At 38.4% G+C, this 23052-nt stretch overlaps 3 protein-coding genes and 2 long non-coding RNA genes across 6 annotated transcripts; 3 read left to right on the top strand and 2 right to left on the bottom strand.

Moving 5' to 3' along the window:
- Positions 1-288: 288 nt before the first annotated feature.
- Positions 289-2049, top strand: ABI4 (Integrase-type DNA-binding superfamily protein). 2 transcript variants are annotated; one of them, XR_015413148.1, is made up of 2 exons: positions 289-1574; positions 2031-2049. XR_015413148.1 is itself a non-coding variant. In XM_023689618.2 (1 exon), the coding sequence occupies exon 1, from the start codon at positions 446-448 to the stop codon at positions 1448-1450; it is 1005 nt and encodes a 334-aa protein (XP_023545386.2). In that variant the 5' UTR covers positions 290-445; the 3' UTR covers positions 1451-1894. The 2 variants fall into 2 exon arrangements, 1 of the variants encoding a protein (XP_023545386.2); XM_023689618.2 differs by lacking the exon at positions 2031-2049 and having other exon boundaries at positions 290-1894.
- Positions 2050-3420: 1371 nt separating this feature from the next.
- LOC111782032 (uncharacterized) lies at positions 3421-4053 on the top strand. Its single transcript, XR_002813087.2, has 2 exons — positions 3421-3672; positions 3779-4053. It is a non-coding gene; the product is annotated as an uncharacterized LOC111782032 (long non-coding RNA).
- A 453-nt stretch (positions 4054-4506) lies between these two features.
- On the bottom strand, positions 4507-5913 carry LOC111781189 (transcription factor bHLH51). The gene is made up of 2 exons (XM_023662052.2): positions 5611-5913; positions 4507-5176 (listed from the first exon to the last, which is right to left on the bottom strand). Exons 1-2 carry the CDS (start codon positions 5911-5913, stop codon positions 4724-4726), a joined length of 756 nt encoding a protein of 251 aa, XP_023517820.2. The 3' UTR covers positions 4507-4723.
- On the top strand, positions 4917-6125 carry LOC111782674 (uncharacterized). Its single transcript, XR_002813244.2, has 2 exons — positions 4917-5051; positions 5129-6125. It is a non-coding gene; the product is annotated as an uncharacterized LOC111782674 (long non-coding RNA).
- A 4133-nt stretch (positions 6126-10258) lies between these two features.
- Positions 10259-22927, bottom strand: LOC111782079 (clathrin heavy chain 1). The gene is made up of 30 exons (XM_087117764.1): positions 22615-22927; positions 22031-22235; positions 21327-21415; positions 21137-21215; positions 20895-21022; positions 20185-20283; positions 19994-20102; positions 19353-19432; positions 19028-19255; positions 18842-18907; positions 18081-18197; positions 17422-17619; positions 17207-17323; positions 16783-16842; positions 16533-16619; positions 16250-16333; positions 16025-16159; positions 15878-15940; positions 15696-15800; positions 15465-15577; positions 15109-15361; positions 14865-15001; positions 14499-14777; positions 13406-14408; positions 12688-13173; positions 12425-12595; positions 12166-12351; positions 11389-11511; positions 10998-11108; positions 10259-10879 (listed from the first exon to the last, which is right to left on the bottom strand). The coding sequence occupies exons 1-30, from the start codon at positions 22657-22659 to the stop codon at positions 10715-10717; spliced, it is 5121 nt and encodes a 1706-aa protein (XP_086973890.1). The 5' UTR covers positions 22660-22927; the 3' UTR covers positions 10259-10714.
- Between the last annotated feature and the right edge of the window lie 125 nt (positions 22928-23052).

The following is a 23052-nucleotide window of genomic DNA, read 5'->3' on the forward strand; positions in this document are numbered from 1 at the left end:
ATAGGAATAGAATTAAAATGATGGTGCATTATCCAAATTGGTTAGAGTTGGAAGAAAAAATAATGAAGTGTTCCCATCCCATTATGTTCATTGTTTTTTCATTTGTTGGTGTCAGATAAAAGTAAGAAAGAGGCGGCCGAAATAAGTCTCTCACGTGTATGTGCTTCTGCTCCCTGCTGCAAGAAAACCACTCCACCAAGCCCAAGAACCCCAACTTCAACTCTCTTTCTATATTATATTGGTATTATATTGTATTGTAGTTGTATGTGTGTGTGTGTGTGTGTATATAAACACATCCACTCAAAACCACCGCCCTCTTCCACCATTAACTGCGATCGCATCCAAATCAAACCCCAACCCTCTCCCATCTTCCTTTCCCACCCTCACTGATCCATTTCTCTGAACGAGGCCCCGACGCCTTCACTTCCTTTTTTAGTCTAGTTTTATGGATGACCACTCACCTTCCTCCTCTTTCCCTCACCCTCCCCGAGACCACCCTTCCTCTTCCTCTTCCTCTCCTGACCCTAATTCCCCATTATTACCTCCCCCAAACCCTACCCCTCCTCCTCCTCCTCTTCCTCCTTCCCCCTCCGCCAACACTACCCCTTCTTCCTCTCCCACTCCCACCAATGGCGCCCGTAAAAGAAAAGGCAAGGGCGGCCCAGACAACAACAAGTTCCGTTACCGCGGCGTCCGCCAACGCAGCTGGGGCAAATGGGTCGCCGAGATCCGCGAGCCACGTAAACGCACGCGCAAGTGGCTCGGCACTTTCTCCACCGCTGAAGACGCGGCCCGTGCCTATGACCGAGCTGCTATCATCCTCTACGGCGGCCGTGCTCAGCTTAACCTCCAAGCCTCCTCCCCTAATTCCTCCTCCTCCTCCCATTCCTCCTCTTCCCAATCCAACTCCCGCTCCAACAATCTCCAGACTCTCCGCCCTCTCCTTCCCCGCCCTGCCGCCGCCGCCGCCGCCTTCTCCTTCTCATCCATGGCTTCCTCTCTCCCTATTATGACATCTCATCAATCCTCCTCCTCCAACTCCAACTCCAACTCCAACTCTTCTAATTTTCTCCCTTATGGGGTTTACCCATCTCCTGGATTCACCCTAATGTGTCCCAATCTAGTGCATCAATACCCACCCCAACTTACCCAACACCCCCACGCCTTTTCCGCTCCTTCAAATGAAATTCCATCCACTTCCACCGTTACTACCTCTATTGCCACTCCATCCCCACCTTCCACAACCTCGTACCACCAAAACCCTAATCCCCTACTTGTTGCTTCCCCTCAAATTAACCCCACCCCAGTTGCACCACCACCTCTCGTTTCAGATCTGGTTGTTGGGCCCATTGGGCCTGGATCTCCGGCGGTGGGCTGGCCGTTGGAGAACGATGAAGATTATCTTCCTTCTCTTTGGGACTACGGTGATCCTTTCTTCTTTGACTTGTGAGATTACTATTCATGGGTCTCCTTCAAACTCATCGGAAAACAACGACATCTCGTCGATTTGAGCTTCAATCTCGGCTTGCATGTAACCACCACCGCCTTGAGACGACGGCGATGGTCTTCTACTGGTTCGTAATATGATAAATTCAGATTTTTATTACATACATATCTCTCTCTCTCTCTCTCTCTCTCTATATATATATATATATATATATATTTGGTGTGTTTGAGCTCTTTTTAGAGGTTGTGGTAATTGGATCGATCATCTCGATTCGATTTTTTTTCACACAATTCATCAATCGAATTGATGTTTTTGCATGATATGGATTGAATTTTGGTGCTTAGATGCGAATTGATGAGGTTGCTTCATTGTTCAAACTTGTGTTCTCCATTTGTTGGAAGTTCATCAATTGTCTCTCACAATAAAAACTTAATTATTTTTTTTTTATCATTTTCCATAAGTTTGCTTTGTAATGTTAATTACTGTTCTTACTTATGATTATGATGTTATTAAACCAAGATTTTACAGTTGAGATTGTTGCTTTGTTATGTTTTATGAAATTTAAGATTGTTTTATGAATTAGGGTTTTGAGTTGTGAATGCATGGCTGCAAAAAGCACTGCAAAAAGTCAAAGAAGGTATAGGGAGCTTCTGCCTTTTTGTTAGTCCAACATGCAAACCTTTAATCGATCTCCTAAGGATTCATTTGAAAACAACTGCTTTTCTTTTTAATTTTCTGCTGTATTCAAAGTAATGTCGTTTACTTTTATAAAGAATCTTAGCACAAAAGAATTTATGGTAAGGCGGTTCTGATTATTTTTATATATATTTATAAGGAGATAATGGAAGGAATTATATATGGATTAGGCAATGATTAAAGTGGATTAGAAGATTTTGGTATATCTATTTGGTTATGTTTATAAAGTACATTAATTGTCGGGACACTAATTATTTAAAACTATTAATATTGGGGTGTATTAAATAATCATATATGAGATGATCATATTTACTTTATTAAATAATGAATTTTTATCCAAATTTTAAAAATAAATAAGAGTTTTTTAAAATTATAGACAATGAAAAGTCCAATAGAACACCTATCGGCTTTGCTTTGGGCTTCCCCAAAAGACTTCATACCAATGGAGTTAGTATTCCTCACTTATAAACCCAGGATCATTCCCTATAAATCCGGGATCTTTCTCTAAATTAGCCGACGGAGTTAGTATTCCTCACTTATAAACCCAGGATCATTCCCTATAAACCCAGGATTAGTCGATACCAATGGAGTTAGTATTCCTCACTTATAAACCAAGGATCATTCCCTATAAACCCGGGATCTTTCTCTAAATTAGCCGACGGAGTTAGTATTCCTCACTTATAAACCCAGGATCATTCCCTATAAACCCAGGATTAGTCGACATAAAATGCCTTCCCTAATTATAAAGTTTTAGGGTAGCCTTCCCTAATTATAAAGTGTTAGGGTAGGTATGCTTAGACTCTTTCCTTCATAATATATGTGGTTTTTTTTTTTTTTTTTTTTTTTTTTTTTTTTTTTTTTTTCAAATTAGTTTTTATTTTTGTCAAATAAAATAAAATAAAATATTTAGTTCCTTATATTTTTAATATTTTTTAATTTAGTATCTTAGTGAAGGTAAATATTTCCGTATATATTATTGAATGAATTATAAAAAGTGTAAAAGAAAAGAAAAAAAAGAGAAGATAAGGTTTTCAAGAAGGCAGCTAAGAGATGCTGCCAAATTTTATACAAATTTAGTGGACAAATTATAAATATTCTTCTTAGAAATGGTTTTTTTTTTCTCTAAATTTATGACTAATTGTCTAAATATTATATATAAGAAAATATATCATTAACTGATTTTAATATTTAATAATAGAGTGGTGTTAAATTAAAATTTTTAAAAAGAAAAAAGAATCTAGATTTTAACTTTTTAAATGATAGGAAATAAATTAAATTTTAAGAAAGTCTATTTTTCTGGTCATGTTTTTTTTATCATTGGGCTACTTCAGTCGTTTATTAGGCCCATAAACGGCCCAAGTGGCCCACCGAAGTTCAAGCCGGCTTTAAATTAGGGTTTCTCACTATATATTGTAATCCGCAGCCTTTGCCTCCAGAACGTCGGCGATCCTGTCATTTGTTTCGTTTGCTTTGAGGCCAGTCTTGTTCTGTATCAGATCGATTAGCAGGTCTTCAACATGAGGGCGAAGGTAAGTGAAAAGTTTTTTTAATGAAATATTTATGTTCAACATGATTGCTTGGTTCTCTTGTTGATTTTTGTTATTGTTTGTTTGCATTTTTGTTTCGATTTACCAGTGGAAGAAGAAGAGAATGAGGAGATTGAAGAGGAAGCGCCGAAAGATGAGGCAAAGATCCAAGTAGTTTGTCTTTTTTTAATAAAAAATGAATCGTTCTTTTAGTCGCTACTGATCTAGGGATAGAGTAATAGTTCCAATTCGTGTTTTTTTTTTTTTTTTTTTTTTTTTTTTTTTTTTTTTTTATCAAGTTCTTTTAGTTTCAATGCGCAATTTTGTTTGACTTCCTCGCACTTTGATCTACATTATTGAATTTGCTGTCTGGAGTTTCTGAAATTTCCGTTGAATTATCTGTTGATTCCACCAGTAATCTAAAACATTCTCTTCAGTTCAAGTATGAATGAATCCCTAACCTTAATTGCTCATACCTCCATGAACAAAGTAGCAATGACATGGCACGTTTACGACTGGAGATCAATGCCACTACTCGTTTAGAATCGGTTTAAGGATGGTTTTTAGATCCATTTTTCTTCTAGTTGTCTCATGTCAATACCTTCTGTCTCCCAATAGAACGATTGTACCAAACACATTCTCAGATTAGTATCCTATGAGTTCACGATCTCGCATAGTGCGCTCAACTCATTTTCAAATTGTTGTGTTATAGGTTTTGCTTTGTGATATCTGAGTGTTTTAATTTCCCCGTACTATACCTAATATCGTATAATTCAGTGACTGTAATTGATGTTGTTAGCGAATAATGCGAAAAGCAATTATTTATAACACAATATCTATGCAAGAATGAACTTCTAGCGAAGGATCTTTCTTTTGACTAATTATATGGCGTGTGGATCAACATTTGCGAAAATCCGGTTCAAATTTGTTACGAACTGCGGCGTGGAACAAGCGACACAAAATTTGAACTTCATAGCTAAATAACTATCCCACAACTTCTGTCATCCAGACGTAAAAGAATATAATCAAATTAAGACATTTATGAGAAGAAAAATTACTTGGAATAGTGAGAAGGGAGGAAGAACCTCTGTCGTTTACTTCTAATACGACAGGTTGTTGCGGCCGACGAGGACGATATTCGACTTAAAACCAATTTAAGAGACTGTTGAACAGTTTTCAAGCACACATTTTTTTCACCATCTTTATTGCAAAGGACAAGTATGCTTTTAATGCGGCCGCCAACGCTAGCCATATCTGCCCTTATGGTTGTGAGCCTCAGCCCCTTGATCACTTGGATGAGCTCTGCGAACAGTTCTGGCCGATCGTCGCAGCTCACTGATACCTTTATTGCAATATTGTTCTTGTTGTTGTCTTCAACCATGGTAGAATCAATAGTTAATTCATCCATATCTGTTGGAACTGTCATGTTCTTGCTGACTTTCATTGCTTTTCTTTTCAGGTTTTTCACTTGATCGATTGCACTTCCCAACAGAGCTGCCTTGTCCATCTGCCATAGGAAATAAGAAGATGAGTCTGAACATGTGCTGCAGAGTTTTCTCTTTGAGGTACAAAAATATGTTTCTTAAGAAGATGAACTACTAAGCAACTTTATCAGTCAACTTTTGTTATAGCTAGAAGTTGATTACTACAATAATCACAAAGGTATGGACAAAGGTATCCATATGAAACTCACTCCGAACAGATATTGTCTTTTTTAGATTTTTTCTTCCAGACTTTTCCTCAAAAATTTTAAAATACGTTTTCTAGGGAGAGATTTTCATACTCTTTGAAAGAATGTTTCGTTCTCTTCTCCAATCGAGGTGGAATCTCATAGAAATAATCATTTCTTGAACATGTTTTTTATCCCTAACTTGCCACAGAAAACTTAAACTGAGTTGGTCATCCAGTTGGAAAGAGAAAGGGCTAGAGAGGCAAGAGTACCTTATCAGACTTGGGAATGAGTTTTCTAAGAGTCGCCAGTTGAGCATTGATTCTGTCCCTACGTCTCTTTTCTGCTTGGCTATGGCTCTTGGAAGCAGAAACTGCTCTAACGTCAGCAACCATTCCTTCTGTTGAAGTTGAAAATGAAGGAAACCCATCAAACTGAACCTCAGTTGAGCTTGAAAGCTGAGGATTGATCATAAATGGAAGAAGCAGAGAAGGTTCACGGCTTGAATTGCCATTGCAATGAGCCCAATTTATCCCCTCAGGCTTAGTAGAAGAAAAATCCCAGTTCTTCTCCATAACTGATGAAAAGGAGAGGCAGGGCCAATGTTTCTGAAGTCCGACTCAAAGTTTGGTTTTTATGGTTGCATCTGGAGAGCTACTGTTGATTGCACTAGTAATAATGTGTGTGTGTGTGATCTTCAAATCTTGATGGTGATTGGTGTGATGCCCAATAGCCTTTAATTTTTCAAAATGAAAATCATATAAGGCTATATTTGCCTGTCATTTCAGTTTGAAGTTCCTGTTCTTCCCCTCTTTGATAAAGCTAAGCCTCCACGATCTGATCAATTAAAGACCACTACCAACCAAATTAGAGCGACTGTTTTAAGTTGAGAAAACATGAAACAATATATCCCATAGACAAAGCAGCATACCCAAGGAACTCCAGCAACTGTTGAAGTTAATGAGATCCCAATACCATATTTACCTGAAAACAGTGGCGGATCTAGATGATCTTTGATTTTGGGGTAACTTCCACTGAAAGTTCTTTTTTTTTTTTTTTTTTCTCCCTGCACAATCTACTCCCACCCATTAGGATTTGTGGCGATTTCTTTCATGGGCCACAGCAAAAAATTTTCCTTTCTTTCCCTTTCAATCTTATCCATTCATTATGAAGAGAATTTAAAGCATAGAGAAAGAACTGGGACTCAGATTTGAATCTCTCCTCAAACTCCTCAAACTTCATGATATTGTCTTTTTTTAGATTTTCCCCGAAGGTTTTTAACATGCTTATGTTAGAAAGAGGTTTCCACATCGTTATAAGGAATGTTTTGTTCCCCTTTCCAACGGATGTGGGATCTCATAATTCACTCCCTTGGGGCTCAGCGTCCTCGCTGGCACACAGGTTTCCACACCATTATAAAAAATGTTTCGTTTCCCTCTCCAATCGATGTGGGATCTCATAATCCACCCCCTTGGGTCAGCGTCCTCGTTGGCACACAGGTTTCCACACCCTTATAACGAATGTTTCGTTTCCCTCTCCAATCGATGTGAAATCTCGCAATCCACCCCCTTGGCCCAGCGTCCTTGTTGGCACACAGGTTTCCACACCCTTATAAGGAATGTTTTGTTCCCCTCTCCAACTCCCATCTCCAATAGATGTGGAATGTCACAATTTACCCCATTGGGGCCAGTGTCCTTGCTAGCACACAGGTTTCCACACCTTTATAAGAAATGTTTCGTTTTCGTTCCCCTCTCCAACTCCTATCTCCAACCAATATGGGATCTCACAATCCACCCCCCTTTCCAACCGATATGGGATCTCACAATCCACCCCCCTTGGGACCTAGCGTCCTCGTTGGCACACAGGTTTTCATACCTTTATAAGAAATGTTTCGTTCCCCTCTCCAAATGTTGTGGGATCTCACAATCCATCCCCTTAGGGCCCAGCGTCCTCGGTTCCATCCGTTGTGGGATCTCATAATCCACCCCCTTAGGGCCCAGTGTCCTCACTGGCACACAGGTTTCTACACCCTTATAAGGAAAGTTTCGTTCCCCTCTCCAACCGATGTGGGATCTCAAAATTCACCCTACTTGGGGTCCAGCGTCCTCGCTGGCACACCGCCTGGTGTCTAGCTTTGATACAATTTGTAACAGCCCAAGTCCACAATCTATCCCCTTGGGGCCAGCGCCCTCGCTGACACAGGTTTCCACACCCTTGTAAGGAATGTTTAGTTACCATCTCCAACCAATGTGGGATCTCCTAGTCCATTCCCGTAGGGCCTAGCGTCCTTGCTGGCACACAAGTTTCCACACCCTTAAAGGAATATTTCGTTCTACTCTCCACTCAATGTGGGATCTCACAATCCACCCCCCTTGGGGTCCAGCGTTCTCGCTGGCACACCGGTCGGTGTCTTGCTCTAATACCATTTGTAACAGCCCAATCCTACCTTTATACGGGAATGTTTTGTTCCCCTCTCTAACCGATATGGGATCTCACAACCCACCCTATTTGGGGGCCCAATGTCCTCGCTGACACACCGGGTGTCCGACTCTGATACTATTTGTAACAACCCCAGCCTACCTTTATAAGGAATGTTTCGTTCGCCTCTCCAACCAATGCGGGATCTCACAACCCACTCCCTTTGAGGCCCCAATGTCCTCGTTAGCACACAAGTTTCCACACCCTTAAAGGATGTTTCGTTCCCCTTTCCAAGCGATGTGGGATCTCACAACCCACCCCATTTGGGGGCCAACGTTCTCGCTGACACACTGGGTGTCTGGCTCTAATACCATTTGTAACAACCCAAGCCTACCCTTATAAGGAATGTTTTGTTCCCCTCTCCAACCAATGCGGGATCTCACAACCCACCCTCTTTGAGGGCCTAGCGTCCTCGCTGACACATCGAGTGTCTGGCTCTGATACAATTTGCAACAACCCAAGTCCACCAGATATTGTCCTCCTTGAGCTTTCGCTTATGAGCTTCCCTTCAAGGTTTTAAAACAAGTCTTGGGAGAGGTTTCCACACCTCTATTATAAGGAATGTTTCATTCCCCTTGCCAACCAATGTGGGATCTCACAATCCACCCTCTTGGGGCCGAACGTCTTCCCCTCTCCAAATGATGTGAGATTTCACAATCCACTCCCATTGGATGCCCAATATCATCGTTGGCACACAGTCCGCTGGCTCTGATACCATTTATAACAACCCAAACCCACCGCTAACAGATCTTGCCTTCTTTGGGTTTTCCTTTTCGGGCTTTCCTTAAAAAAATTTAAAACGCATCTACTAGTGAAAGTTCCACACCCTTATGAGAAATGTTTGTTTTCCCTCTCTAACCGACGTGGGATCTCAAAGCTAAAATGGGCCCTTACCATCCCTATCAAACAGGTTTTCCATGTTTCTAAGGAATTTATGGATCTTTTTGTAGGCAACTTTTCATGTAGCTTTGTGGATGTGCCTGTTCACAGTGTAGTCACGTAAAAGATAAAAACAGGGAAAAAGGAAACGTTCAACAACTTCACCAATCATAGCCTCATCTCCTGAGTTGGATTCCTCAAGAGAAAGAAGAGAGAGAAAAGAGGGCCTTCCCACATCGGCTTGTTAAAAAAGAAACTCAGTAGTCTTCCTTTACAGAAGCAAACAACAAAGCTTGAAGTGCAATGCAAAAAGGAGGGCCATAGTGTAGGGCCCCCTTTTGCACAAACATTGTAATTGAATGTAAAGAGGACATTAAAGATTGATAAAGACTTCTGATAAACTACTCAAATTTACAAAAGTCCCATCTCAAAATCATGTGGTGCCCATGATTTTAATTTTTTTTTAACTCGATGATCCTGTAGATTTGGAACAGGTCATGAGCAGAAGAGGAGATTTTTCTGGGCACCATTTACTTCAGGTAGATGAGAAGAGTGTGGTGAGTGGATAGGGATAGGGATATGGATAGGGATGAGAAACGAGAGGAATAATTTCGTCGGCAATAGATGCAAGAAAAATGTGGCAAATCCCAAGGTTGCGTTTTCAATGATACAACTCTAACGTGTTCTTGTCCACCATATAATTGCCCTCTCCTCTCCTCTCCTCTCCTCTCCTCTGCAGCCGCAACTCTGCAACTTGGATAAACGATACGACTCTTATCAAAGAGCTGTTCAAATAAATTAGATTACACGAAATATTCTATCAATTCAAAATAATTTATTGTTGTTCTTTTCTGCTAAATTTGTAAAGGATGACTGGAATCAACATGTGAAGTTGGTCCATGCATTATTTTGCTAATTCAAGCCAGTAGATAAATTAATATATATAGTTACTCTCTCAATCAGTAGACAAAACTTGAATATGTAATTTCCTGTCCTGAAATGTTTGGAAGTGTACGTATGCATAGCACATAAAAGTACAAAATGTTACATGGTTTAAGAAATACCTTATAAATATTGCTAATATACAAAATGTTACATGGTTTAAGAAATACCTTATAAATAGTGCTAACCCATATATATAAATATTGATATAGAAGTCAGTGGACTATACTCGGTAGCCGCTATAAGCACCATTGTCATTGACCGAGTATTTCCTACATAGCAGAAAATTGGCATAATGCAGTGCTAAATTTCTTCCCCTGATTTGTAAATAATATAAAACTTGAATAGAAGTTGAGTTTTGCTGAGGTTCCAGTCCGTATGTCCATAGATATCCCTTCATCAGCTCGCCCTAAAGCATTGGGATGTTATCTATAACAAATTACAGAGACAACAACTAAAAGAAAATAATAGAAAATGATACTGAAACTCACATGACCACTTTATCCATTCAGCCATAAAACAGAATATTCAAATGGAAATTACTCGGGAAGAACGATAAAGTTGTGAACTCGTTAATTTTCAAGCTCATGAAAATTGAGAAAGAATGATCCACAACAGAAGTACAAAATGAAAGTCCTTCTCACTCAAAGAATACCGATAAAACATAAGGCAAATATCCATCGACAAAAGAATGGAAAGGGAACCAAACAAAAGACAGATAATTCTATGAATCTAGTTTTTATCGTCGTTCAAAGCAGCATTTCCTAATGAAAGGCCAGGCTACAGTGGAGGAGAAAAAAAGAATCTTAAAATACAGAACCCTCAGGTTGCTGCACCAGCATCCGAAAAAAATGCCTGCGCTACCAAAAGAATATTACAAGACAAGTCCATAACACTATAAAACAGGAACAGAATGACAAAAATTCAAGAATTTTTTTTACCCATCGAGGAAGAAGTGGGGGAGAAGCATAAAATTTATGTAAGAAAAGCCCCCTATAATTGCAAGGTTGAACTCTCCCTAGAATCTATGGTCGATTCCCGAGTTTTTTTTTTTTTTTTTTGCTAGGTTTTTCTGTGTTAATAGCTGCTACCCATTGGTGGCATTCCGAAAGGTGGCATTGGAGGCATTCCCATCCCACCCATGGGTGGTGCGGGTGCATAACCTGGCATTCCTGGTCCTCCTCCCATACCCGGCATTGGCGGTGCAGGCAAAGCAAGAGGCAGTAACTGAGCATACATGTTCTGCAGTTGAAACTCACAATTTAGAATACAGAAAGAAACAACCGTTGAGATGATGCAAAACTGTAGAGGTCTACAGCAAGGCTATGGATAAGAGCAAACGACAAGGCCTAGGTTTTACCTGCTGAGCAATAACGTCCTTCTCTTCCTGCTCCTTTGCCTTGACCTCTTTAAGAGCCTCAATCTTGTCCTTCACAAGTTCATCAACCTTTCCTGTATATTCTCGGATAAACTGGGACATGAAGAAAAATTTTCATCAGGCCACATACTACTATGCTACGTGGACAATCATAACATCCAAGAAAAGCCAATGGCAAAGGCCACACAAAATCTAATGCCTCGACCACATTCTACTATGCTAATGCCTCGACTTGGAAGAACAATTTCATCACAACCAAAGCCCAAGTTTCCAGGTTCCTAGGAGACATTGGTGGAAACGAAAGTGTCTCCAGATTTGAAGTCCTACCAATAAACCTAGATATTAGAAAATGGTAGGAAGTAAGACAAGTCACCTGCAACAGGTATGGGAAAGCAAAGTCGACCATGTTGTTGATCCAGGCAAGTTCAAGAGCAACATCTGCTCGAATTAAGTCATAACAAACAAAGAGGCATGAAGCAAAGCATTCCTTCTTTCCCTGTACAGAAACCATTCACGAAAACATTAAAAATAATTCCATTCACCAACTCAAGTCAAGATAGAAAATGCCTAAATGTATAACAGATTCAAGAAGTGAGAAATCATATAGTGAATCTTTTCATTGTTTTTAAATGGTAAGCATGTCATAGCACTTCCTGAAAGCGTTGTGACAACCAGATGAAACAAAGATTTAACAGATTTGCAAATCTCTCCGTCCAACCCATTATATTAGATGTGAGATAAAGACCACCACAAACAAAAGCACCAAGTGACCAGTGTCCACATAAGAAATGTAGAAAAGCTTTCATTTGCATCTGGAGATGACAATTTGGTCTGTTTGACCCAAATTTAAAAAATGGATTTTCTGTTCTTCAAATTGTGTACATCCCATTTGTAGTGATATTTAGCATTCAGTAAATGACTGAAAATTTAGACCCGAGTTCAAACAGAAAAATAATTACAAAGTGTCTTTTTACATCCAGTGAAAACAATTTGATCCCTTTGACATAATTTTCAATTATTGGGTCTTCAGGTACTTTTAACCATTGGCCTACATCACTTGTAGTAACTTAAATTCAACGTATGAATCAAATTTTTTTAGTCAAAAGGCATGAACATGCTTTTCTAAGTAAACTATAAAGATGAAACATACCTGCTCAATGAAGTAAACAAGCAACTCCTCAGCAAGTTCACGGTCACCAGATTGCGATGCTGTCTCCATTGCATCCTTGTAGAGATTGTCTTTCTTTGACAAGGCAATAGATTGCTTCCATCTTCCTGCTTTTTTGTATATGTAGGCAGCAACACGTCTCATTTCAAGTAACTCATGCTTCTCAATCTGCACAAAAACACATTATTAAATTTTGTGCAACCAGGTTTGTTACTCATCCAGATGAAAAATATCACTTCACCTTCTGTGCAAGGCCTATTTGATCAAAATTATCGTGCAAATCAGTTGATTCACGCAATCTGTCATAATCTTCCTCTTCAACGTAAATTCCATTTAAGGCCTCATTCACAGCAGACACATTGTTGCTCTGAACTGCAATCATGTATGGCTTCACTAGCAGCAAGTGACCAGCCTAATATCCAAGAGGAAGGTATGTGATCAGCATCAGCCAAGAAGACTACTAAAATAAGGTTTAAGTGTTAAAAAGGGGCTCCAAAGTATTACCTTCTTCATAATATCAACAACTCGTGTGTGGTCTACACGAAGTGCAAGGACGTTGAGAAGATCATTAATAAGATCAGGATGCTCTTGCAAGTAAAAATGCACAGCCTTGTAATACAATTCCACATTAGCAACTTTGACTGTCACATCTTTAAATTGCATGTGATCCCATGCTTCGGGAGAATGATTCATGATGGTAGTAGCAGCATTATCAAATTCATCATACTGGATATACAAATAGGTGAGTTCCTTCCAATGCTGCTGTTCATCACAAGCTCGTATAAGCTTAGGAATATTCAGCCGGGTTGAGAAGAGTTTGATGTGCTCCATAAGCTTCTCATGACGGTATCTGGCATACAGAACTCCCAACTCAGTGAAGATACCCATATGAGCACGTTCAAGCCCCAATCCACTCTCCATTAGAGAGATCAATTCATTGAAGCATCCTCTATTCTGATAATATTCACTGACTTCCTCCAGATCATCCACCTATCCATTGAGGCACCACAGGATGATTAATCAATGAACGAGTCACATCGCAGACCATAGCACAGTAGGGGGAAAACAAAAGTCCATAAATTAAAAAAAAAACAGCATCCTTAGGAGTGAATGCTATTGGTTTGCATCGTTGTGCTACACTAGGATGGGGGTAAATAAAATAAAGCAAAGAAAGAGAAAGAGAGCAAAAATTAAGCAGGTTGAATTTGACAGTCATATTCACCTGGATAATAATGTTAAGACCACATATCTGTGCCAAGCGGAATTCTTCAGCATCAACACAAGCAAAGCACACTTCCTTCCATGTCTTTGCACTGTTTGCTTTTCGTGCTGCATCAACAGCACCTTGGAACTGTTTCAGTTTTACAAGAGTGACAGCCAGCTTGGCCCAGTTAGATATGAAGGCAAATATAATTTTAGCAGCCTCATATAAGGCTTCATCATACAAGCGATCGCCAACATTCTGAAGATTAGCCACATTTGGCATGAGAATAAATTCTTCGATCTCAGCCAACCGATCAATTTTAGCATAGGCATATATCAGCTCACTGTCCACCTTCGGCTCTTTGGCCTTCTCCCTAACCATCAACAGGTACCTAACTAGGTCATGGTACACATTTGCATCCTCAGCAGCATGAATGACTTCCAGAAATTGCGTGGCATCATCTGCACGGATAAATGACTCAATAGCATCACTCACCAATCCTTCCCTCAATTGAGCCTTTGCCACCTGGCTCCAAACTGCATCTTCTTCTACCCGGAATGCAAATTCCACAGCTCTTTCAATACTTTGAATGTTATCCAACAGCACATTAACAGCTTGAACATTCAAGTTGAACTTCTTGAAAATGGCATATGCCTCTTCATATAGTTGTGCCTCAACGGCCACTTCACCAACTGCAGGTCCATCAAAATTATCCAGTCTGTTAATGTAATCCATAACTCTGGAAGGATCTGCCTTGATGGCTGTCAATATAAGGAGATTTTGCAGATTAAAGTTTCCACTGAACGCAGAGTTTTGAAGGACAATCTTTTCAAGAAGTTCAATCAATTCGTGTGGCAGATCTGCTGTCATAAAAGCCTTGACAGCAGCTGAAACTTGCTCCGGACTCTTGCTTTCTGGCAAGGCTGTCGATACAACTTGATCAATGAGCTGTCTTCTATATTCATTTTCAGGGTTAAGAACCTTCTCCCAAAGATCACCATCCATTCTCTCAACCACATATCTGCATAAAAATTCATATTCATGAATAAACTAAACTCTACTAATGCTTCCAGTCTAGATAAACAATTAAAATTTGTAATACACCACTAACCTTGCTTGCAGTTTGAACAAAGAATTTTTGTTTGTAACATTAATAAGCTCATCATCACACTGTCCACGTCGATAAGCCACAACAGCTAAAGTGGGATCACGTTTTTCACAATATTTACCCACAACACGGGAATCGTAGTACGGATTGGTGGTGAGGAAGTGCTCTGGGTTATTGTTGCTATCAATAATAATTTTACCCAGAGCATTATGTACATGTACATCCTGACTTCCTTCGCTCACCAGATGCTCCAAAAATTGAGTAAGCAACCGCAACCGGTTTCTGCATCAAATAAATTGCTCAGATATTGTCATTATATAAATCATATGGAAAGAAAACTACGAAGAAAAAAGGGATTAGAAACAACACCTCTTTTCACATTCATCCACTAGAGGCTCCACAGGAAGCAAAGAACGAACTGAGAGAATCAAACCTTTGATGAAATCTTCAGGACACTCGTCATCCAGTAGCTGGCCCACAACTAGAGGAGCATTCCCAGGGTTCACCTACCAAATTATGCCACCAAAAGTGATTTAAATAATAATAACCTTAAGGGAATTATTTTAATCAGATGGAGAGGTGGAAAATGCACCATACCAATAAAGCTACATACCTTTTGAACATAGCCTTCAATGTAACGGAGCATGTTATTTGTGTACAGGTAATGTGTGAGATCTGGAACAAATCCAAACCGATCACAAACATTGATTAGAGGACGTGCATCAGGAAGCTTAGCTTCCATCAAAAAGTTCTTTGTTTTCTCTGCATCATAGAAATTTGATTCTCTTGTTACACGTTCAACCTCCTTAATTTGTCCAGTTTTTGCAGCAGACTCGATGTATTTGAAGTGAATGTCAGGATCCTCACTGTACCAAAAAGTTAAAAGAGCAAAAATTAAAAATTAAATTAAATCATAAAACTACAAAAACTACCTGTAGTTAATATATTCTTTCTAACTAGAAAAATTACCTCGAACTCAAATATGACCCCAAGAAAAAGTACAAGCCCTCATATGACTTGAATTGTTCAAAAAGCTTTATGCACGCATCAACCCCCAACTGTTCACAATATTCCTTTGCAACCTGTACAAACAAACATCATATCTTGACCAATATTTTTCCTCATGCTATTATAACATCCCCTTCAGGCAGGAAAAAAAAAATCAAAAAAGAAAAAGTAATTGAAAGATTGTTAGCTTACCTGCACAATAATCTGAAGGTTGCCTCTGAGATTGACAAGCAAAAGGTCCTTCATGCACTCCAAAGCCCACTCACGAGACAAGGTACCGAAAAACTCCACAAGTGACTGCAGATAACCATATGTAAGATCGAATATACTACTCCTGGTAGGCGATAAAAGATATAAGTACTAACAAGACAAACCTGTGGCTCAATAGCATGTGTGTTCACAATGACTCGTTTAATATCTGGTAACTCTGTATAATGCTGCACGTAGGTAGAAACAAATCAATAAACCTACCATACATATAGAATCAGAAAAGAGAATGCAGTTGTTAAAAGTGATCTAACCTGCAACGCTCGCACATAAAGCCCAGCCTTTTCACAAAGTTGTCCAATTCGAGGTCTATCATAATGACTAAACATTCCATTGGCCAATATGGCGTCAGCTACATTTGGAAAAGTTACCAGATTGATTTCCAGGACCTATGTAATACAAATCATCAATATACAAAAGTTGAAATAATGTCGTCTGTAGATAAAGGTAACTGTTATATTAAGAAAGGTGGGGGGAACCTTGGTCTGGAGGAAAGCATGCTCAGGTAGATTTGGCTTCAAAACGTCTAACAGGAAAGCAGTAGCCTCACGGATCAAATTCCTCTGTGAAATGACAAAGCAGAAACCATATCATAAGAATCACATGTAACCATCTATTCGTCCAAATAGTTGTAATGCAACAAAATGATAAGTAAAAAAATACTCTGCATACTTTGATGATGCAAGAAAAACAAGATGAGAAAGATGATTGTACCATCAACCATTATCAAAACTCATAAGCTTAAACACTGAAATAACAAACCTGAAGAAACAGATCAGTTATTGTGTTGTAGTCAACAGGACAACCTCCTTCCATTTGTGACATCATCAGTGCAAAGTTAACCGCTCCCTACAAACCAGGAAAAAAAATTATTGTCTCCCAATACAGGGAGGGGAGAAGGGGAGTGGGGATATTTCACACCGTACATAATGTTCTTTTTTCTTTTCCTATAGGACCAGATATTATCCATTAAACATATGATGTACCAGGGGTCAAATATATATCTGTGTACCTGAGGATCCGTTCGGAGAATTGTTTGCAAAAGGAATAAATAGTCTGGCGTGTATCCAACCTACAGCAAGAAAAACTAATATAAAATTTCTTCCAAGAGCTACGTGTGAAATATCTAATGATAAGAGAAGTATACTTCATCAGGCAAAACATGTAAACATGTCAACACCTAAATACTTTGAGAAGTATAATTACATGAATAATACTATAAACAAAATAACAGTAAAGAAAATTTTAATAGCATAATTGGAATCATCAATATTATTCTAACGGAACAACTACAATGGTAAATGCTTCACTAATTTTAGAAAGACAGAAGACAATAATAAAGATAAATCAGTATATGGCTAATTTCACGAGTAATAAAGCTCTGAAGAATGATATCAGGTAACTCTTTACATTACACAGAAAATAACTTTCTTTACCTGCTTTGAATATATAAGGATCTTATCAAATTCCCTCCGCTCAGCAAAGGCAGCAACAACCTTTGGCGTTGCTCTGGCTTTTATATAGATTTTCAAGGCCAAGTCATTATCCACAGTCTACGCAAAACATGAATTATTAAGTAAAAGGAAAAGGAGTACATAACTTTTTCTATAAAACAAGAAAAAGTGACATCAATATCGGGTGGACATCATACCTTAACAAGATCCCCCAATTCCTCACTGCATTCCAACTTGTCATCAGCCAACCAATTCTCCAGGAGGTTCTTCTTGTTCTGGTTTACAACTAAACGAGACAGTTCCAATGACTCAAATGCATTCAGCTTTCCTCTTGTTAATAACGTTCCAAAATACTGCAGTAGGGGTGGTGTTTGACCAGTTTGCACCGGTACACTCTGCATCATTTAATAAATATAATAATTAATAAAACCCCGTGGAATAGTTCAAAAACGAAAAGGGAACTCCCTGCCCCAAGGTGCCCCAAAGATCCAATCATCATTGTGGATACAATTTTTCTTGTGATAATGTCTTCCAACCTAACACTAACTTGTTTCATAATGGGGGAAAGATGCTCCAATTGCTATCATTGATTTTCATTGTTACTATGCATATAGTAATTGTGTAACAACTTAATACCTCAAAGAAAAGGAGAGAAAACAATACCATCGCCAGTGGAAAAGGATAGAAAGTAAAGAAAGCAAATATACATATAGATACGTGCATACAGAGTGCAAATTACAATCAGGGATCAAATCCAAATAAAATGGGGCAAACCCAGCATAGCATGGCACATATCCATAAGAAGGCCATAAATCATGATGAACCTGGGAGAAAAGAGAAGGGAAAACAAAAATACCTGAAATTTTGCAACAGTATCTGGTGTGCGGAGGATTCCTTGAGGAGACTCAGCAGCCAATTCAGCGGCTTCTTTGTACTTTGTTTGAGCAAAAAGTTCTTGGAAACGTTGGACAACCTGTGAAAATAGATGTATCAACCACCCAAAAGTTGCAAACAATGGCATGAATGAAAACCAACAGCACAGATTTAAATGTGAAGCAATGAGGATAAAGCATAGTTTATGTGAAAAAATTTCAACTCTTCACCAAGACGGAACATGTCGAGCTATTCTAGCAGGTTATTTTAAAACAAACGTAAACGATATAAAAATAAATAAAATCAATACCTGAGAATATATTTATCTTAGTTAGATACTTGAAATTAAAGATCACTTCTAGCATTTCCTCTATTTCAAGAAAGAAATTTCTTGAAATACTAGAGCATTTCACAGCTATAAATTCAATCTTTGCAAATTTGTAAATTGAAAGAAAAAAAATCAAGAGGCACCATAAAATTAACATTGCTTAAGTTTTATCCCGAGTGCTTTTTCTAATTAATTAATTTGGGTTGTATTCAACTCAAACTAATTTTATAAGATCCAAAATCTAACCAACCTATGTCAAACAAGTTTCAACTATTTGAACGCAACACCGCCACTTTGTGCTGTTTGGTTTTATTAGATTCTCCAGGGTTTTAACCACCCCAACTCACCTAATTGACTATTAAATGAACTAACCCATGGTGGGTGCAAAAGAACTATGCTTATACAACCGAACTTACCAGATTTTCAGCACCAGGAAGATTTCCTCTTTTAGCAAGATTGACAGCAAGCTCTAGATTGTTCAACTGCCACAATCAACAAAAGTTTTCACAAGTCTCGCCTATATAATACAGAATGAGAAGGGAAAATACATACATACATACATATATATATATATATATATATATATTTGATCATGATCATACCTGGCCACTGACAAAGGGGATAATTGTTTGTTCATTGACAGTAGCCAGTAACACCTGACCCCTCCTGTTTATTGCATAAAATCCTCCCACAGAAGAAGCCTCTGCAGTTAAGAATATAGGATCTGGACTGATCCTATTTCTATATACTGCTGCAGCTGTCTCCAAGTCATATACAAATAACAACCCAAGCTTGGTGATCACATAGATCAAACTATATTTGTGTGAGATCTGTAAATAATAATTAAAAAAAGTTAAAACCATCACTAAAATTGATACAAAAGGGTTACTAGAATCTTGTTCATCTAAGTGTGTAACTCTCCAATACCTGCATTGCCACAGGAAAGTCATCAGCAAAATCAGGTGGAAAGAATAGATCTGCTTGCTTCTTTGTAAATGATGGTTTTCCTGTGAACAATCACATTTTAAAAAATTTACTATGGCAACTATGCTGACAGAAGTCTAAGTACCTCACTATTTGAGACTTCATAAAACTACTTCCAACCTGCTTCGGTTCTCCCAGTACTATCCTCAGACACTTCCAAGGTTTTCGTTTTGTGATTTCTTACATCACTCAAAGATCTCAACAATATGGATCAATTTTCTAGATATAATTGTGCATGAATGTATTCAGATCAATTACATCATTACATATCCCCAAGCTCATGTAAGAAAACAAATGAAATCACAGTCTACCAGGCACAAGGCATATTTCAAAGGTGGGATAATAAAATGAATATTCTACATCTAACATACTGATGACAGAGATTCAATCTACAGACGGCTGTAAATACATTTTAGGGATACCAATTGCACTAACAAAAGTTGTAAACACAGAAAAAAAGTATGACATGCTGTTGGAGAATAGCCAAACCTAATATGTTTAGGTCAAATGTAATGACCCAGCAATCCGGGATACTAAACAACAAATTTACCCAAAGAAAAAAGGATGTATGTGAGCAAGCTAACCTGGCTGGGCACCAAGTTCAATGACATGTAACTTGGAAGTGATCTGTCCAGCGTTAAGTGTCTTCGTGGCAAAGGATATAAGAGTGGAAGGATTCTCATTTCCAGGAAGCTGTTCAAACCAAAAAACAGATCAAGCAAAATGATGTTCAAAGAATACACCAAAAGCACAAGAACTGAAAAACGCCTCTTACCTTAAATTGAGCAAATGATGCAGCATGTGCTTCAAGAGCTTGACTTCTCTGCTGCTCCACAGAGAAAAGTTGCATATTCCCTTTCACAAGTTGTGGCCTCTATATTAAAAGGAAAAGTACATCAGAACCACATCCACCCTAGAGTTGTGATAGCATCAATATTTGTACATATTACAATAAATGAAAACAGGATAAAATTTCAGCCCGCCATCAGCTTCAGAAAATGGCAAAAAATAGATAAACTACAAAAACAACAATTTATATTCATCAAGAAGAAGGCAAAAAGGCTACAATGTGGGCCAACCAGAAAAATAGGGAATTGGAGTGGCAAGCATAACCAAAAAGTTCCATGGTCCAAGGCTGAAAGCACTTGCAATGGTCTTCAAATTTGCTTCAGGAAGAAGCCTGATTCAAGACTATTATACAATGAAGCATAAACCATAAACAGAGTTGGTAGTGTTTTGGCCCCAATCAACTACACCACTGTATATTATATGACCAGTCATGATTCTGAAATCAAACTTACTTAACCAATACCAGTTAAATGTATGGCTTACAGAATTGCTATGAGTCATTTTTCCTTCATGTGTGGAGGTAAAAAAGAACTTTGTCATTTGCCTTCGGACCACTCAGAAAATTTTTGTATGCAAATATTTTTAAAAGAAGTTCTCATTTCATGGAGAACAGGAATTTAAGAAAATGTAACATACCTCAGGTGAACCAGGTGCAATCCCAATCAAAACCAACCACTTTTCAGACGGATCACACCGATAGTTTATAATCTGATTGTTCGCCAGATTGGCTGTTCTTTCAAACACTTTCACAGGTTCAGAATCGCCTACATGAAACAAGAGTGAAGACATATAGGAGTGAGCAATGAGTGAAGCCATAGCACAAATTGTTCAATATCCGAGATAAATACATGAAAAGAAAATAATAAAATGTTCCCAACCTTCAATGGACCAATGATATACTGAAGTTTGTGTGACCAAGCCCAGTGTCTTAGGGGTTATCCACTTCCAAAAGACAACCTATAAATGAAAAAAAATCGAGAGTGTTATGAACTGTGAATCTCAACGGGAAAATCATGCTCTGCAACAGCCTCAACAATCCAATTTGAAAATACAGAATGGAGTTCCAACCTGCTCGGGCATCAAATGTGATTTCATCTTGGCCTTCATTTCAATGTTGAATATTTGTAGGTGGTCTTGAGTTGATCCCTGGACTTGAGCTACATGATGGTGCAAAATAGGTAAATAAGGTTCAAAATACAAAAATAAATAAATAAAGTAGAATATATGCACAACTCATGGGTAGAAACCCAATACCAGAAGAATTTCTATTTCCACAAGCATAAAGCTCGCATAGAGTGAGTTCAGTTCAGAACAGCCACTACAACAAGTACACATGTTCAAGTTCATTTAGCATACTTCAAATAAAAATTATTGTATGAATCATGACTTTCCAGATAAATGTGACTCTTTGTGTATTAAAATGTCTCTTCCCAATCATATATTTTATTTTATACGCATTAAGTTTGAAACTCCAGTTAAGGAATGTATCAGTTTAACTCAAAAACCTAGAAATTTGAGCATGTAAAATGATCTTCTCAAATAGATTTTAGGTCAAGCAACCCCAAATTAGATAGAATTAAAATTACATTCCACTACGTTGACCATCAATAGACAAGTTGTTGAAAATCATTGGAATAGATCCTTCGCAATGACACAAGATTAGAAATAAAATCGTCGAATTCATATATGGAAACTGTGTTTCTTATACTAGAATTTCTACCACCACAATATTTAAAAACAAAAAATTTCAACTCAACATGACCATACAATACCTTTCAAGGCCAATATTCTAGAATTAGGATTCATAAGAGCTGAGTCCGCAGTAATAGGCCTCCTCAACGGCTGCATTGGCATGTTCATATCAATAATAACAACACTGTTCTGCGGTGCTGTTTCTCGGACGCAAATATATTTGTCGGATTCCATTGTCACGTGCGTGAATGTTATGAATTGCGGATTAATACCAATGCTCGGAAGCTGAAAGCTCATCAGATCACACAATCCGATCAGTTAGTATGACTGTATATAATCCATCTCGCCATAAGAAAATTGGCGCACTCAATATACAAAAAGTAAAAGCCAGAAATGAAGAATCAAATGCAAGACAAAAGTGTCGCAGATCTAAAAAGAACAAGTATCGGATCTGAGCCAACAACAAGATGCAAAAAATAAAAACAAAAAACAACTTAAATCGAAAAATCAAGCAGGTAGCATACGATGCGAACTCGGAACAAAATTGAGCAATCTAAGACCCGACCATCGACCAACACACAATTACAACCTCGAATTAAGCTTAGCATGTGCATAATTCAAAATTTTACAACAACAAAAAAAAAAAAAAAAACAAGAAACATACCGTTATGGCTTCCTTCATGGTGATCGGAGCGCTGGCGGCCGCCATGATGGCTCGATAGCAATAACACACGCGGATCTAACAAGACAGCAGGAGAGAGATAGAGAGAGAGAGAAAGAAATCGGACGCCTATAAGCGGAAGTGAAGGCAAGACGAGATCTGAGGCAACAACGAAACCCTCGGACCCTCGGAACGACAGAGGGAACTGAGAGATCTACAGAAGAGAGAAAGAGGGAGGGAAAGGGAGAAAGAGAGAGAGAGAGAGAGAGTAGAAGACGAAGAAGGAGAGAGTGGGAATATATAATCTGGCGCAACTTTGTTAAATGGAGAATTCAATGTAAAGATAATAAACCACGAAGGCGTAATAAAATATATGAAATTATATATTCAAATTGTAAAATAAATTAAAAGTAAAAGCACAAAATGGCTTAGAAAAATGTA

This window comes from Cucurbita pepo, chromosome 1 (genome assembly GCF_057944985.1).
Source record: "Cucurbita pepo subsp. pepo isolate OVF chromosome 1, ASM5794498v1, whole genome shotgun sequence".
In the NCBI taxonomy this organism is placed as follows: Eukaryota; Viridiplantae; Streptophyta; class Magnoliopsida; order Cucurbitales; family Cucurbitaceae; genus Cucurbita; species Cucurbita pepo.

Bases quoted from the DNA above. Each gene is read 5' to 3' on its own strand.
- ABI4 (XM_023689618.2), top strand. From the start codon at position 446: ATGGATGACCACTCACCTTCCTCCTCTTTCCCTCACCCTCCCCGAGAC.
- LOC111781189 (XM_023662052.2), bottom strand. From the start codon at position 5,913: ATGGAGAAGAACTGGGATTTTTCTTCTACTAAGCCTGAGGGGATAAAT. The intron at 5,177-5,610 runs GTACTCTTGCCT...TTCCTATGGCAG, and splicing joins TCATTCCCAAGTCTGATAAG to ATGGACAAGGCAGCTCTGTT.
- LOC111782079 (XM_087117764.1), bottom strand. From the start codon at position 22,659: ATGGCGGCCGCCAGCGCTCCGATCACCATGAAGGAAGCCATAACG. The intron at 19,256-19,352 runs GTATTGGAGAGT...TATTATTTACAG, and splicing joins ACTTTCCTGTGGCAATGCAG to ATCTCACACAAATATAGTTT. The intron at 17,620-18,080 runs GTATTTTTGTTT...TAAATGATGCAG, and splicing joins ATACTGTTGCAAAATTTCAG to AGTGTACCGGTGCAAACTGG.